Source organism: Choloepus didactylus, chromosome 2 (assembly GCF_015220235.1).
Source record: "Choloepus didactylus isolate mChoDid1 chromosome 2, mChoDid1.pri, whole genome shotgun sequence".
In the NCBI taxonomy this organism is placed as follows: domain Eukaryota; kingdom Metazoa; phylum Chordata; class Mammalia; order Pilosa; family Megalonychidae; genus Choloepus; species Choloepus didactylus.
The window spans coordinates 57,234,429-57,250,081 of NC_051308.1; the positions used below are offsets into that span (position 1 = coordinate 57,234,429).

The following is a 15,653-nucleotide window of genomic DNA, read 5'->3' on the forward strand; positions in this document are numbered from 1 at the left end:
AATTATTCTCATCTAAATAAGATAAGAATGGCAGGTAGTGAATGGCAGCCCAAGATGGTGAGAACCTTCACAGGAATTTCACCAAACAACCCTATCCAAGCCTGGAAGGAGTTGGGTGTCACCTGCTCAGCACCCCCAGTCTGTGAGAAACATATTGAGTTTGGATTATTTTAAAAATTCTTAGTGCCTTGTATTTACTGACAATACATGCTTGTTGAGTAAATAAATGAGTGAGTGAAACTAAGGCCTAGCAAGAACAGGGTGGCCAGGCTAGGCAATGCTCAGAGTAGAGCCCTGTCCGTTTTAGCATTTTCCTAAGGACCTGTTACTATATGCAACCAAGGAGGAAAGTTAGGAGGTGCTTGGAAAGAGCTCAGCCACAACTAGATTTTTCTTTTATACCAGCCATATGTTATTGGTCTCCTGAGTGCTACTGAAGAGAAATACTATGAGAAACAAAGGAAGCGTTTGTAACTGAGAGGGAAATGCAAATTAGTGATATGGGAATTAACCTTCTACACACAAGACTTCATCTGCTACATTTTTATTAAAGTAACAAAAAAAAAGTACACTTGTCCATAAAGCTGTACATACTTCCATATAAAAACACTATTTTACAATTAGTAACCTTTTTCCTTTCTGTCAGAATAGCTTACAAACACACTACCATTATTTATTTTTACTTAATAGGAGAGACAGGCCTGCTCAACAGTCCAGCTCTGGGGTTTTTAAAGTGAACATCAAAAAGAAGAGAAGAGAGAAAAGATTAAGCATGAGACCGTGAGACTGCTTCTAAAAAAGCAGGGACCTGTTTGCAGACAAGAGGCAAGAACACAATCTGCAGTGATTCACAGCTTTGTTTCAACCCACAGGCCAGAAAATGAGCTCTCAGACCTGGGGGCCCGAAATTAACTTTAAAGCAATAAAAACTGGAAGCAGGGTTTGGGAAGGCATCACAGAATCTGGAGAGTTGAACAGGAGGCATAACTGGCAGGAATGGGGAAGGAGAGTGTTTAGTAAATAGCACCTTTTTGAGTCAGAATTGGTAAAGAAACCCAAGAATGGGGCCTGGCAGTGGGAAGGGGAGCCTGGAGGTGAGGGGGGGAAGCTTCCTCACTAAGGGCCAACGGCAGGATAGTCAAGTTGACCGGATGCTCTAGCTACATCCTTCTTAAGGTGATTAGGTTTGGGAAACTCAAGGCCTTCTGAGAACCCCTCTTCGACATCACTGAGAAACTGCAGGAAGAGGACTTCTTCCCAGTGTAACTTACCATTTTTCTCCAACCCAGAACAGTAAATATTGCACAAGTCTACAGAAAAATTGGGATGGTACTGGGAAAGACAGCAACCTCTATCACAGGCGCTCTGAGCACCAGGTAGATAAAACAATGCCCCAGGTTTGGCTTTTAGTGTCAGCCCTACAGGAATACCAGGGAGTCCTGCAGAATTTGGGGCACTCTCCCACTTAGCCAAAGAGTACATGCAGGGCAGATCAGCCAGCCGTAATCCCAAGGATAGTGAGAGAGATGGTTCCCAAAGTCCACCAGGGCACCAGGAGGAGGTTCTCAGAGCCAGTTCTCCTCCAGACTCTCCTGGGATCCAGAAGGCCATATTGCACACTGACTGAGAACTCTCATCCCAGAAAAGAGGGTAGCTCCATGACCAAACCAGAAGGGGAAAGGAAAAAGAAAGGCTTAGAGGAGGTAAGAAGTGTTGTGCTTTTGAAAAGAAGGCAGTAATAAAGGACCTAAAGTTCCCTGTAGCTTTTGAGTCACCTCTCAAAGGGATAATAGCAGCAACATCAGGACTTTTGTATGGTTCCAAAAAGGGCTTTGGCCAACAAACATCTCCAGTGGATACTCTTTGGATCCCAAAATTGCATTGCAAATCACCCCCCAAATTATTTGCCACACATACACACAGAGCAGCATATAGCAAAGCAAAGTTCCCTTCCATCCCACCCCCAAAAGAACTCCAACCTCTGCCTTACTCCCCCAAACCCCAAAACAAAAGGCTTTAGACTGATGGCTGGGGAGCAACATCTGCAGGCCCCTGAGGTTAGAAGGAGAAACAAGCCATGGTTTCAAGAAAAGTTGCTTAGAACAGAAGAAATAAGGAGAGGTCTTTTCACTCTCTGCCCAGGATCTCATCAGAAAAAGAAAAGAAAAATAGGCAATATAGTATTAGCTAAGTCCAGGCTTGAATGCTCCTGAGTAAGAGCAGGCTCAGGGATGCAGGTGTCCAGGTTGGGAGAGGGAGAGGTTTGAACTGAGCCTCTCTTCCTGCACCAAGGCATATCCTGACCTTTCTCATTCACAGTTGCTAACCTTGGTTACTCTCTCTCTCATCTTCTTGGGGTGCTGGCCAAGTTTCTCTCATCTCATTTGGGCCAGGCCCACCCCCAACCATTCCCCCTCCCATAGGCACACACTGGCTCCCAGACTCAAGTGCATGACAGTTCTCTCCAAAGGCACCTGGGGAGGCCACTTCGAAGCAGCTCCCTTTAAGGACTTTTTTCTTAAAAAAATCTTTTGGTTTTTTTTCTCTTTTCTTAAAAAAAAAAATTACATATATAAATAGCTCTTCATTTAAAAATACAGTTCCCCAGGTTGAGGTATGCAGCGGCCTGTTGTCACAGCAGAATGAGCACAGTAGAGTGCCGAGGTGGGGGCAAGGGGGATCTAACTGGAGACCGCCATCACGTAGTTCTTCGAGGGGCTGCTCCTGCCCAGCATCATTTGGTTCTTGCAGGTGAGAAGCCCATAGGAGGCGGCTACCGGGGCCTCCTCGTACAGGACACAGATGGAACCATCCTCCCCGATGCGGTAAGACACCTCATAGGGGTCCACCCACAGGGTCAGCTCACTGGGGAGCAGCTGGTGCAGCTGGGGCTGGCTGAGTCCAATCTGGCTGGCCACCTTGCTGATAATGGGGTCCATCTTGTGGTTGATGCGGATGCAGCGGTAGCCAGAGCCCTTGGACGGCTTTTCAGGAAACCAGTGGTGTTTGTAGTGCTCTGTGGAGAGGGGACAAGAGGGAGAAACTCTGGTTAGAGCAACTGGGCCATGAGTGCTTCTACAAGATGGGGGTCAGGATGGGGGGACAGGAGGAGAGAAAGGGGCCCAGTGAGGTTAAATAAACAAGGTGGTTTCTCCTGAGCTACAGGACCCTCCTGGAAATCCTCCTGCCACTCTAGCAGAGAAAACTTCATGAGAGCTAGAGAGATCTCCTTTCCAGGACAGGGTGTGTGTGTGTACTGGGTCTCTCGGTAGGGTGTGTGTGTGTGTGTACTGGGTCTCTTGATAGTGGCCAGTGTGTGTGTGTGTGTGTGTGTGTGTGTGTATACTGGATCTCTCGGTAGTGGCCAGTGTATTGCTTTTGGCATATCTTCAATTTAAGGAGGGAGGGGTGTGACAGGGTCTGGTATGTGGGGCTGGACCTAGGCCACGAAGGCTTCAACATTGTCAGGGTCAACAGCAAGTCACTGGGTCTCCCACTGTGTGCCCCAGAATCAGAAAACCTTAGCAGTGGCTAAGTGAATCAAAAATGGGTTGTTGTTCCTCAGAAGAGAGGATATGTTGTAGGCATGTTCAGAATTGGTTACTGCAGTTGGGTACCACCAGGCAACAACACAGCCAAACAGCTAGAAACAGCTGGGAGAAAGAGGTCTTTCCCAGTGGGAGGACTGCTTATCTGTTGTCCACCTCCCTCTTTTCACACAACTCCAACACATGCCCTGTGGAGCGTGGTTACTGAGAGTTACTAGCTCCGAGGCTCCCTTGGATACCATAATAGGAGACAGATGGCTAAGGGGAACCAAAGAGAATTCAAAGGGGGTCAGATGCCAACTTCAAGCGAGTCAGTAACCGGGAGACTAGCCCAGGCACAGAGCAGCACCGCACCGCCGGGAAGAACCACGGCAGGATCTCTTAAGTTGTTCAAACAGCTCAACTGAGACTTCTCCCACAAGGAACACTTCGGGCGGCCGGGCTCTGTCGCCCTCAGCGTACCTCAAGTGTTTTTTAAGGTCTCAAAGGTGCAATGAGAGAGATGAGTCCGCACTGTGACCCGCAGGCACCCCCTCTTCGGGCATAAGCCGGGGACTCGGGATCGCACCCAACAAGGGTTTGCTGCCCAGATAACGGAGAAGGGAGCCCAATCAGAACAGAGACCCGAGAGCGCAGGTCTGGGGAAGAGAGACCGGCCCTTGGGGATGGGGTCTGCGGGCCGCCCCAGGAGCCGGAAGAGGGAAACCGAGGCCCGGAGCTACTGGCGTGGGTAACCCTGCACTAGGAGAGGAAAGGCGCCCCAGGCAAGGAGGGGGGCCGAGGCCGGGTGGCCGCAGGCTCCCTCGGCTTGCGCTCACCTGTTAGTGCCTCCTGGAGAGCCCCGCTGAAAACCTTAAGTCTTTGCTCGCTCACGCAGCCTCGGGTCCTCAGGAGGCTAGAGAGGAAGCCCACCGCGGCGGCAATCTCCGGCAGCATATCGGTTCTCTTCCCGGTCCAGCAGGCCTGGCTCATGTCCGGCGACTCAGGGGGCACGGGCGGTGTGGCGCAGTGCGAGAGCTCCGGTTGGGACGCGCGGCTAGGTGGAAGGGTTCGGACGCACCGCGCAGAAGGACCCGCTCGCCCCGCCGCTGCTCCGGCTCTGCCCGGACTTTCCGCGGGCCGCGCCTTTCATACTGTCCGCGGAGGCGGGGGAGCCGTCGGCGGAGCCCATTGGCCGCCGCGAGCGGATGGGGGCCAGGCCCGACGCCCCGCCCCGCGCGCAGCCACTCGCGCCCGCCTCCGCCCCAGCCCCCGCGGCCTCGTCGGCGCTGAGGTCATCGCCCGCTGACGTCAGTGCTGGGAATCCGAGCTGGGCTCTGGAGCTGAGGTTGGCGGGTGCAGAAAGAAGGGCCCGGGAGGGGGCCGAAAGCTCTCAGTAGAGGTAAATGGCTCCCAATTTGCTCTACGCTGGGCATGTCCTCACCTGTTGCCGTTCCAAATCCGACCATCCTTTAAGGCTCAGGTTAGGGGCCACCTCCTCCAGGAAGCCTTCACCGACACTACCTGTCCCAAGTGGTTCCCTTTTCTGACTCACACAGCGTTTTCCAACCACGCACCGTCAGAACCACTCTCCCAGACTCTTTGTCACTATCTCACCACTTGGCCATTTCTTAACCGGTCCGAGTGGGTTCCTCTTGGCTCTTCGGAAATGAGTACTGAATTTTCTATTTACTTTTATAATAGCCCCACCTCCTCCAACAAGTTCTGCTTTTCTTTTCCAGCAATTCTTTTTCTCTTGTTTAGAAGCATCCCAGTCTCATCTATCTGGTGGGGTGGAAGTAAGGGGAGTGTGCCAAGATCTTTCCGTCCCCTCAATCTATTTTTCTGGTTCTCTCTTTCCTTTAAATGACAAAATTTTTGAATAACTGGTCTGCACTCAACTGTACACATTTTTACATACCCTCCTCTTCCCCCTCCTCCCTGCAGCTGTCCTTCCTTCATCATAGAGGATCAAAGCTTGTTCAAGGAATAGGACCCAGGCAGCCTCAGCCTCCCTCTTCCCCACACAGGACTGTTCTCAGGGCCTGGCACCATCGCCTGCATGCCTTAGGTGTCTGATGAATGGAAGATAACTTCCTAACCAGCATTTTAGAGCCTAGCACAAGGCCTGGCATACATAAATGCCCCATAACATGTTTGTTAAATGAATCAAATCCCATGGCCTCTGTAAAGTTTCCTTGTACTCTGGGCAGGTACTGTTTGGCCCTGCTGATCACCTTCTTCTGATTGCCATCTCCCCCTCGGTTTCTTTGACAGTATGCACTGCAATCTCTGCCTCCTTCCCTGGCTGTGGCTCCCCTGGATGCCTTCCTATCCCCAAGCCCTTAGTCCTGTTCTCTTTTCTCTCCACTTTCTTTCCTCAGAGAAAGCCAATTCAGCTTGTCCATTTTGATTTTTACTTTTGTACAATTGACTTTCAAATCTGGACAGTCTGTCCCTGTGTCCTTTCAGCCTGTTCCTCCCACACCTACTCTGTTCCTCCCATTGGAAGTCCTGCCACCACCTCACTGTCAGTCTAAACTCAATGTCTTCTCCAAAGCCATCTCCCCTCCTTGTCTCCATTTCCGTCAGAGAAACCATCATTTCCCAGCCACTGCAGCCAGAAAACTCCGACTCACTTTTGGCTTCTTGTACTTTGCTCCTCAGATCCAGTCCCAAGACCTGTTGCTTCTTTGTAACTAGATGATTGCAGTGGGCTCTGTCCAATCCCATTCCCAAACCACTCTTTCCACTATTCATAGATAACCATTCCTAAAGTACTGCTCATATGTCCTACATGTTCATATAACTCATCAGAATGCCCTGGAATTATAAAATTTTGGCATTAAACACATTTTCTAGTTGGCCTCTTTGTTGGCTCTTCCTAGAAGCTGGGATCAGGCCAGATGAGACTCTTCTGCTCAATGAGGAGGAAAAGATATATTACAGGAAACAGGGCTGATACTGGAAGCATGATAGCCTAGAGGTGCATTAGAACATAAAGGCCAAGTATCAGCAAGACCAGAATTGATCAAGGTCAGCCACTTACAAAGTCAGGGAAACAGGTCAAGGTATAGGTAGGTGAAAACACTGTACATCTTCCTGGGTTTGCCTTTGACAAGTTCTGGTGTTCTGGGCCCTACAACTCCTGCAAGCAAAATGGATGAAAAGAATCTTCTGACAGATCATCACCTGCTTTTTCCTTAGAAAATATGACTCTGACTTTGGGTACATTTTTGTACCATTCACCAAGTCACACAGCTAGTTCTCTACAGAGCCATAAATGGGACCGGGTCTTCCGACTTGAACTATAGTGTCCTTTCCATTAGACTGTGGAGCCCCGGTGATGTTCCCATGGCCCATGGTCCCACAGAGCTGGTATTCCAGATGATGATGCAATGAATGGGGGGAAACCGTCTGCATTTGCTGGGATAGGAGCAGGGAACTCTTACCATGCTTCCTTGTTATCCAGAGTCTGTCTAGTCTCATAATTGGTGATTATGTAGAACCTTATATGGAGCATTGATAATCCGTAAGAACCAGAGGGCTGCTTCCCCACTTTCTCATCCTCTTTTCTTTCTACATGCAAGCCTAAGGAGAAGCAGCTTAATTTACCCCACATTAAAACTTCCCAAGTAATGAGTTGTACCCAAGTTAGAATTTGGGTTCTCAAGTCAGTTTCTTATTAGACCAAATATATTATAGTTCAAATAACTTTTGAAAATTCCTAAAACTACTCCTGCGCTTCCTCTCTTCCCTCCTTCTCCTTCTCTCCTATCTTTTCCTTTTCCTTCTTCTCCTCCTTCCTTGTTTTTTTCCTCCCCCTCCTTCTCCTCCACCTACTCCTTCTCCTCCTCCTCCGTCTTCTTCTTCTTCTAATTCCCTTCCTCCTCTCGTCCCCCCTGGCCAAAGACCTTGAACTGAATTTTGAACATATGCCCTGACACTGTGACTGCACCCACTGAAGAATGGATATGGTAGTAGTGGTGGTGAGGGTGGAATTCAGTTTATGCCTTGCCTGGATCAGAAGCTTCTTCTGTGGCACATGACCCCAGACCCACTGGTTTCTCTGGTCGTGGTTGCCAATCTCACCCACTTGCATGGCCTGCCTGTGTGTCCCATTCTAGAGTGACCCAAGGCATCCAAAGCTGCCCTCATCAGACCAGATCCTCCCCAGAACTGGATCCCTTGCCCAGACCTCTGCTCTGGCCCTGTCTGTGGGCTCATCACACAGGCCTTGCCCTCCACTCCCCAGTCAGGAGCATCCAGATCATTTTACACGACTTTTTTCTTTCCCGTCTCCCTAACAGGTGCCTGCAAGGCCTTGGTTGCCAAGGTTACCTCTCAGTTTCTGACCACACATAGAAACCTGAGGCTGAGTGAAGCCGATCTGCAGGCAGAGGCTGGGCTGAGTTATTCCAGGAGGATGACATCAGCTCACTCCTACACTGTGAGATGTGTATTTTTTTGAAGGTCTTTGTGTGTGTCAGAGTGAGTAGGAAGGGCATTGTATTTGAGTGCGTGTAAGTGCTGATATGTGTATGTGTGCTTGGATATTTGTAGATGGGAGAAAATATGGATTTTTTAATATAAAGGTATGTATTGGAGAATGTTTGGAGTGTGGGTGTTTTGTTGGGATGCATATTTTGGCAGGGAGAACACATTTTGGCAAGTTATGTCTGTGTGTGGCTGGTGCAGATGCTAATTTGATCTTTCCTCTTCTCAGACCTCAGTGGTGACAACCCTGCTCTGCTGCCCAGAGCTGATAAGAAACATCACCCAGGGAAGACCAGATGCCTCTTCCTCACTTCCTAATCAGAGTGGAGATACTGCTAAATATATTCATAACTTTGCAAACATCTTTGGGTAATGTCCAGGCCCTCTTTTGTGGTTCCCTATCATCTTCTCTTAAAGTTGTACATTTTAATTTTAAGATCAGCTCCAGGCCAGCTAGTCTGGGATTTATTCTTTAGAATCAGGAACAGGAGAACATCTTCTTGACCAAAAGGGGGATGTGAAAGGAAATGAAATAAGCTTCAGTGGCAGAGAGATTCCAAAAGGAGCCGAGAGGTCACTCTGGTGGGCACTCTTACGCACACTTTAGACAACCCTTTTTAGGTTCCAAAGAATTGGGGTAGCTGGTGGTGGATACCTGAAACTATCAAACTACAACCCAGAACCCATGAATCTCGAAGACAGTTGTATAAAAATGTAGCTTATGAGGGGGTGACAATGGGATTGGGAAAGCCATAAGGACCACACTCCACTTTGTCTAGTTTATGGATGGATGAGTAGAAAAATAGGGGAAGGAAACAAACAGGCAAAGGTACCCAGTGTTCTTTTTCACTTCAATTGTTCTTTTTCACTCTAATTATTATTCTTGTTATTTTTGTGTGTGTGCTAATGAAAGTGTCAGGGATTGATTTAGGTGATGAATGTACAACTATGTAATGGTACTGTAAACAATCGAAAGTACAATTTGTTTTGTATGACTGCGTGGTATGTGAATATATCTCAATAAAATGAAGATTAAAAAAAACTCAGTGAAATATAATAAGAAATTTGGTTACTTTAAAAAGTTGGGTTATATGTAATTTTTACTTTTTCTCATTGAAACTTTTATATGTTTTCCAAATTTTATTCAAGGAGCATATATTTGTGTTGTAATCAGAAAATAAACAATAAACATTATTTTTACTGTTATCTCTAAAAAAAAAAAATTAGTATTGTTGATATTCTACCTTTGCATCATGCTCTTAAATGGCTTGGCATGGCACCATTACCAATGTTATCTGTATCTGAAATTTTGATATTTTGTTCACCATGGACTTTTTGCATTCCTTTTGATTTTTTAAAACCTTGCATTCAAATACTATTTCCTGAGTTTTTTGGTGCCCCTTAAATTTGGGGCCCAAGGTAAATGCCTCACTATCCTTCCCTGCTTTAAAACCTGAAGCACACTTTTTCACTTTAATTATTATTCTGGTTATTTTTGTGCGTGTGGTAATGAGGGTGTTGGGGATTGATTTTGGTGATGAATGTACAACTATGTAACAGTACTGTGAACAATCGAATGTATGATTTGTTTTATATGACTGTGTGGTATGTGAATATATCTCAATAAAATGAATATTAAAAAAATAAAAAAATAAAAAAAAAAAAAAGAATCAGGAACAGGAATCAAGGACCAAAGAAAGTGCCATGGTCCCTCAAACTTTTAAAGGAGGATTGCAGGCAAGTGGGGTGTTAGCTATTTTAAAAATTTGTCTTTAATCCCCCTCCCCCACCCCAAAGTGAACTGAGAACAAGGACAGAAATAGATAATGCAAAGATTGTTAGGGTTGAGAGTAAGTGGACTAAAGGAAGTCCACCTGGACTAAAAGAAGGCTTGGTAAAATATAAATAAGCAAGGGGCTTTCTAATTGCAAATCACAATGACTTTCAAGTCCCTAGGATCCTTTTTGAGAACCTGTTGAAGGCTGGAGATGATCTGAAAGCTAAAAAGTAACATATTTCTCCATTTTCCTTGAAGATAGAAGCAAAGAGAAGGTTCAGTTGTACAAAAAGCACCTAAATTAGGCAACGGAAGAACTTCCAGATAGGAAAGTGAGCATCTAGTGAGCAAAATGCCTGCTGTAGCCAGGACACACTCCTAGGTACAGCGCATCGCAGGAGGGGATGAAGAGAGCCAAAGAGGGTGGTGCATGAAGCCTGCGGGCTCCTCCCCAAGCTGCCATTTAACCTGGAAAGCCTTAGCACCTCAGTGGCTGCCCACCATTTCCAGGTGATTAAGCAGATACAGCTGAACAAGATGTAGGCTTCACTTGTTGCCACCAACATGGAAGCCTACCAGACACTAGTGGCTAAAACGATCAGGGCCTTTCTAAGCCCTGGGTTCACCTGCAGGCAAGCTTGGGGGCCTGGGAGGATCATGGTTCTCCAAGTTCGGTCCCTGTCTTTCTTCTCAGCTTGCTCAATACTCTCGCCTTAATTTACCCATCTATGGCTGCAGTGCTCTCCTCCAGGTAGCTCAGAAGTCACAAACTGCAAGTGTGGGGGGAAGAGGGGCAGGGCTGACCACAAATTTGCATTGTTTGGCCTCCATAGTGCTTAAGCATTTTAAAAATAAGTTGTCAGCATTTAACTATTAGGAAGTATCATGTTTAAAATATATAAAATGTATAACTTATGATTTATCTTGAAAACCAGGGTTATCTGTTAATGCTTGTCCCACATTCCTCCTTGGCAGTGACAGGCCCCTAAGACAGGAGGTGTGCCCTCTAGTTTACCATAGTCCTCAGCATTCCCTATGGATCCCTGCTGAGACCAAGTGGTGGTTGCCATTTATCATGGGTTTTTTAGTTTTTAATTATACTTAATTCTCATTTATATTACCTGCCTTGCCCCTGTAGGTATTTGAATTTGCAATGTCTGATATAGAATAAATCTCAGAGCATCATCTCTAGCCCCAACTTTATTACTGAGCTCTGAACCATTTTTTCCCAAGTGAGAACTGTATATCTTTAAATTATTTTTCTGGTATTTTAAACTTAACATGTAACAAGTCAAAATAATGTCCTTCCTTCTTTTCCCCTTCTGAATTCTATATTTCTCTCAATAGCATTACTTTTTTTTTTCTAGTCACCAAGCTCCCAATCCAGAAGGCATCTTTGACCCTACCCTTGATAATCAGTTAACAAGTTCCATGGAGTCTACATTTGCAGCACCTTTCCCGGTTTTGCCCTCTTGCCCATGGGCATTGCCCTCCCGGCCTTGTCCTTACCTTCCGTCTAGACTGTTGCCGTAGCCAACTGGTTGGTATTCTGTCTTTTAGTCTCTCCTCACTTCAGCCCACGCTGAAGACTGCCTGCCAGAGTAATTTTGCTTAAACAATAACCTAATCGTGTCTCTCCTTTGCTTTAAAAACCTTCAGTAGCTTACCACTGCATACAGCATTAGTTAAAAATCCCTTAACTGGCATTCAAGTCCCTATGTGCTGTGTGACTTCTTAGGACAGTAATTCATAAACTTTAGAGACCCTGAAAATCCCTTGGAGAACATGGTAAATATTCAGACTGAGCAGTCTCTCGCTGAGATTCTGATTCAGTAGTTTGCAGTGGAGTCCAGACACCTGCATTCGTAATGAGAATCCAGGCAATTCTCATGCAGTGGCTTCTGTACTCCACTCAGCATATCTGGCCTTAGAGGCACATTTAGAAACCAGGCCCAGAGTTAAGTGATGTATCTGCCCACAGACCACCAATCACTTGAGGGCAGAGTCCTGTCAGTCTATCCCCTATAATGATCCCCCCTCCAACCTCCCCTGCTGCAGCACCTGCCGTGTAACTGTTTGCTGAGCTGAATGGGTGGGGAGCAGACCCATGCAAAGAGTGGAACCAGCCAGATTTCCAAAGGCAAGCCCCACCAGCTCAAAGAGACCTTCACTAGCCAGAGGCCTAGATTAAAAGAGCAAACAGTAGTTCCTGTAAACATGAGACTTGTTTTATCTCAAGACATGAGACTCATTTAGACATACATGTTTGGGGGTTGACCAGCCTGGATTCTAATCCTGATATACCACCAGCTATCTATATGACAAGGCAAATCTTTAATCTCTCTTATCCTCAATTTTCTCATCTTTAAAATAGGAGAGTAAATTCTTCACAGGGTTATTGAGTATGGAAGAAGTAATATATAGAGTGCGCTCACCACTGTCTCTAAATATCACAGATGCTTAATAAATCAAAGTTCTAATTATTGTCAACTGTCAGAATCAGGGTTTTCAGAAATCATCTACATATAAACTTTAATTTTTAGGATGAGGAAATGGAAGCCATGAGGTGGGAAAGGATTCCAAGGGTCACACAGCTGTTTAGTGGCAGGGCTGGGATTAGAACCGAGATCTTCCATCCAGTCTGGTGCTCTTTCCATTATGCCAGATCCCATGTTGTGACATTAGCCTTGTTCATTCACTTACCTGGGAATGTTTACTGAGTATCTCTGTGTGTCAGGCTCTGGAGATTCAGTGGTGAGCATTGGAGCTGGTATCAGCATCCAGAGTGTTCGCCTGTGAGTGGGTGTTAGAGGCTGAGTGGAGAGGATGGTTGCTGGAGACGTGGCACCAGGGGACTGAGAGCCCAGGGGGTAGAATGAGCTCCGTTGCTCCCACAGGTGTTGATGCTTCTTTAGATGGTGGCAGGAGTTTGGGGAGGAGAAAAAGTCTGTGAGCCTTGGCCTTATAGGGGCAACATCTTCAGTTAATGAGAAGGAACCATCAGGAGGACCAAAGATAATGGTGTAACCGGACAACACGAGCTTCAGGAAGAAGTCTTGCAGAGCAGGGAAGACTTGGCCTCCCCCTACCTGAACCTGAGGTGTATGTGAACGTGACAGAAAAAGAGCCTCCCCTTGAGAAGGCTCTTGGGGGACAGCCAGGTCTCAGTTAAGGCCAGGAGGTGGAGAAAGCATTTGGAAGGGACTTTGCTGGGCACAGAAGACCCAGTGAAAGGGTCTGAAGGGAACTGGTGGGAAGCAGACTAGTGGAGAGCGTGTACACAGCAGAATGGGGAGGAGAGTTCCTGCCCTTCATACAGTGACCCATGTAAACAGAGAGACTTAGGATTTTGTCCTGACTGGGTCTTGAAAGAAGACAGCTAAACCCAGGTTTCCAGGAGAGAGAGTTGGCTACTGAAATGTGAGACCTAGAGTGCTGGGCAGGGTGAAGGAAGAGAATCTCCAGGGAACTGCCGCTTTTGCCCTCAGGGGCCAGCCACTGCCTTGGAGACCCTGCGTGACCTCCGTGGTTTGGGAGGTTCCTGGGCTCCGGCTCTGAAGGCCTGTTGTGTGCCTCATACTAACTCTTCATCCCCTGCACGTCACCTGCATTGTGTTGGCTCAGACAGACTCACTGTCCTGCCCCTGGGAAGGAGGGCTGGAAAGTCTTCTTAATTCATCAAGCTTGTACCTGAGGCTGACTGTATGCCAGGCACCATGCTAGGGAGGGAATTTGCTCCCCCAAAGACATCTATTTCCCTGAGGGGTGCTTCTCAGCTGCCGTGCCCTACTGACCCACTAGTGTCTATGAGCAGAGGAATGTTCTGGGTCTCCTTACTTTCCTTTGCCAGCCAGGCCTGTGGTAGGGGAAGGACAGGAAAGAAGGATGGCTGAGGGTATAAGTGAGGCAGAGAGTAAATAAGAGATGAGGTAGGGGCTGAGGGAGGGGAGAGAGGCATGGGACAGATGGCCAGACTGGTATTTGGCTGGAAAGGTCCCCAGTGAGGTGTTTTTGCTTCTGTGAATCCCTAGGTCTATCATAGGAGCAAAAGGATAGAAACTTTTTGTTTAAAGTCTTTTACCCTGGAGGCCCCCAAGAATGTAACCTCCCACACCTTCACCCTCTGGGCCTTCTCCAGTGGTACTAGAAGGTGTGACCGAAAGTGCCGGAAACTTACCAGGAGAACACATGGACTTGGGGACAGCAGCAGTTCTGAAGCAGAATTTATTGCCTCTTTTCCAAACTTAGAAGACAGACATGTTGTAAACCCTCCTCATCCTCACTCCCGGGGGCCAAGGATAAACCCCTTCATCTCCAGACACAAAACAAGAAAAGAGGCCCTGAGACTGTTGGAGCTTCCCCAGATGTTGTTTTGGCAGAGCCTAATGGGGCTGGGCCTCCTGGGGCTGAGTGTCTGGGGACAGGCAGGAAGCTGGCAACACAGCTGTGACAGCCCCAGCCTTGCAGGGGGACGGGACCTGGCTGAAGTGGGGAGAAAGGGGGACATGGGGAAGAGGCTGAAGAAGAGTCTGCAGCTTCCCACCTCTGGCCTCCTGGTCAGCACTGGCCTGAGGGAAACCAGCTGCAGCCCAGGGCCCAGACTATTTCTTGGCTGCACTTTGGGAGCAGACCCAGGGGAGGCTGTGCCTTTGATCCCTGCAGTTCAATGCAAGGGGCTTGCAGCAGAGGAGAGATGATCGGACTAGGAGTCCCGAGTCCTGTTGCTCCACCTCTCTGACCTCAGTTTGCTTATGTGTAACAAGAGAGTGTTGGAGCAGGAGATTCACCCTCTCTTCCTTAATCTGTGATCTATGGCCTATACTGTCGGCTCCTTGGGCACCCGTGGCATATGTGATCACCTGCCAGTAAGAGAGAAATCTCCTGATCCAGTGACAGATATACAGGAGGCCTACTTCCTGAGCTGATACCCCATATCCAATTCGGGGCCAAATCCTGTCAATCATCTTTTTGAAATATCTTCTATCATCGTCGCTAAAGCTACTGGCCATTAGATCTTCCTTGGACACAACAGTCTCCTAAATGGTCTCTCTGCCTGAAATGCTCCCCTTCATGCCCTTTCCTCAGTCCATCCTCTAATCCTTCTAACTCATGGATTTATCTTGTGTCTCCCCTGCTTAAAATCCTTTGGAGGGTTTCTGTTGCCTGCAGGAAGAAGATCAAATTCTTAGTTTGGCCTTCAAGGCCTTTACAATCTGGTCCAAACTCTAAGCTCCATTTTCAGTGTTTCTCAAACACACTGCATTTGATATCATTGTGCCTTGGTTCATGTTATCTGCTCTGCCTGGAATTCCCTTTGTCTACTTCTTTGTCCATTAAAAAGCCTACTCATCCTTCAAGATCTGGCTTCTATATCACCTCCTCTGGGAAGCAGTCCCAGATTCACCACCACCCCCAAGCTACCCCATTTGAATTAATCATTTCCTCCTCTGTGCTCTCAGAGACCTTTGTTTATAACTCTATAGGCTAATATTCCTATGTTACAGTTCATTGCATAGACCTGTGAGACTGTGATTCCTTGAAGACCGAGACGGGATTACACACTTGTACTTTAGTGCCTAGGACAATACTTTGGCCCTCAGCATCAGTAGGTACTTGGTGAATTTTTATTGATTTGGTTGAACTATTTATCTCCATGCAAGTAGTACAGAAAGAAAGAAATATTCTTCCTTTTTACTGAAGGAAAAAGTAAGGCAGAGATAGGATAATGGATATGTCAGGAAAGACACTAAAAAGGGCTGGGGTGATGGGGTGGAGAGGGTAGGGGAAGAGTGGGAAAGGAGTCTAAATCCTTTTTCCTCCATTCCTTCCACTAAGAATAAGGTTGGCAGGGG

The 15,653-nt window shown here is 47.2% G+C and overlaps 1 protein-coding gene and 1 long non-coding RNA gene across 2 annotated transcripts; one reads left to right on the forward strand and one right to left on the reverse strand.

Annotated features, from left to right (window-relative positions):
- Positions 1–528: 528 nt before the first annotated feature.
- Positions 529–4,662, reverse strand: BTG2 (BTG anti-proliferation factor 2). Its single transcript, XM_037825011.1, has 2 exons — positions 4,367–4,662; positions 529–3,016 (listed from the first exon to the last, which is right to left on the reverse strand). The coding sequence occupies exons 1-2, from the start codon at positions 4,518–4,520 to the stop codon at positions 2,682–2,684; spliced, it is 489 nt and encodes a 162-aa protein (XP_037680939.1). The 5' UTR covers positions 4,521–4,662; the 3' UTR covers positions 529–2,681.
- A 183-nt stretch (positions 4,663–4,845) lies between these two features.
- Positions 4,846–8,615, forward strand: LOC119526123. Its single transcript, XR_005215119.1, has 3 exons — positions 4,846–4,929; positions 7,838–7,977; positions 8,254–8,615. It is a non-coding gene; the product is annotated as an uncharacterized LOC119526123 (long non-coding RNA).
- Positions 8,616–15,653: the final 7,038 nt, after the last annotated feature.

Bases quoted from the DNA above. Each gene is read 5' to 3' on its own strand.
- BTG2 (XM_037825011.1), bottom strand. From the start codon at position 4,520: ATGAGCCAGGCCTGCTGGACCGGGAAGAGAACCGATATGCTGCCGGAG. The intron at 3,017-4,366 runs GTGAGCGCAAGC...CCCTCTCCACAG, and splicing joins TCTCCAGGAGGCACTAACAG to AGCACTACAAACACCACTGG.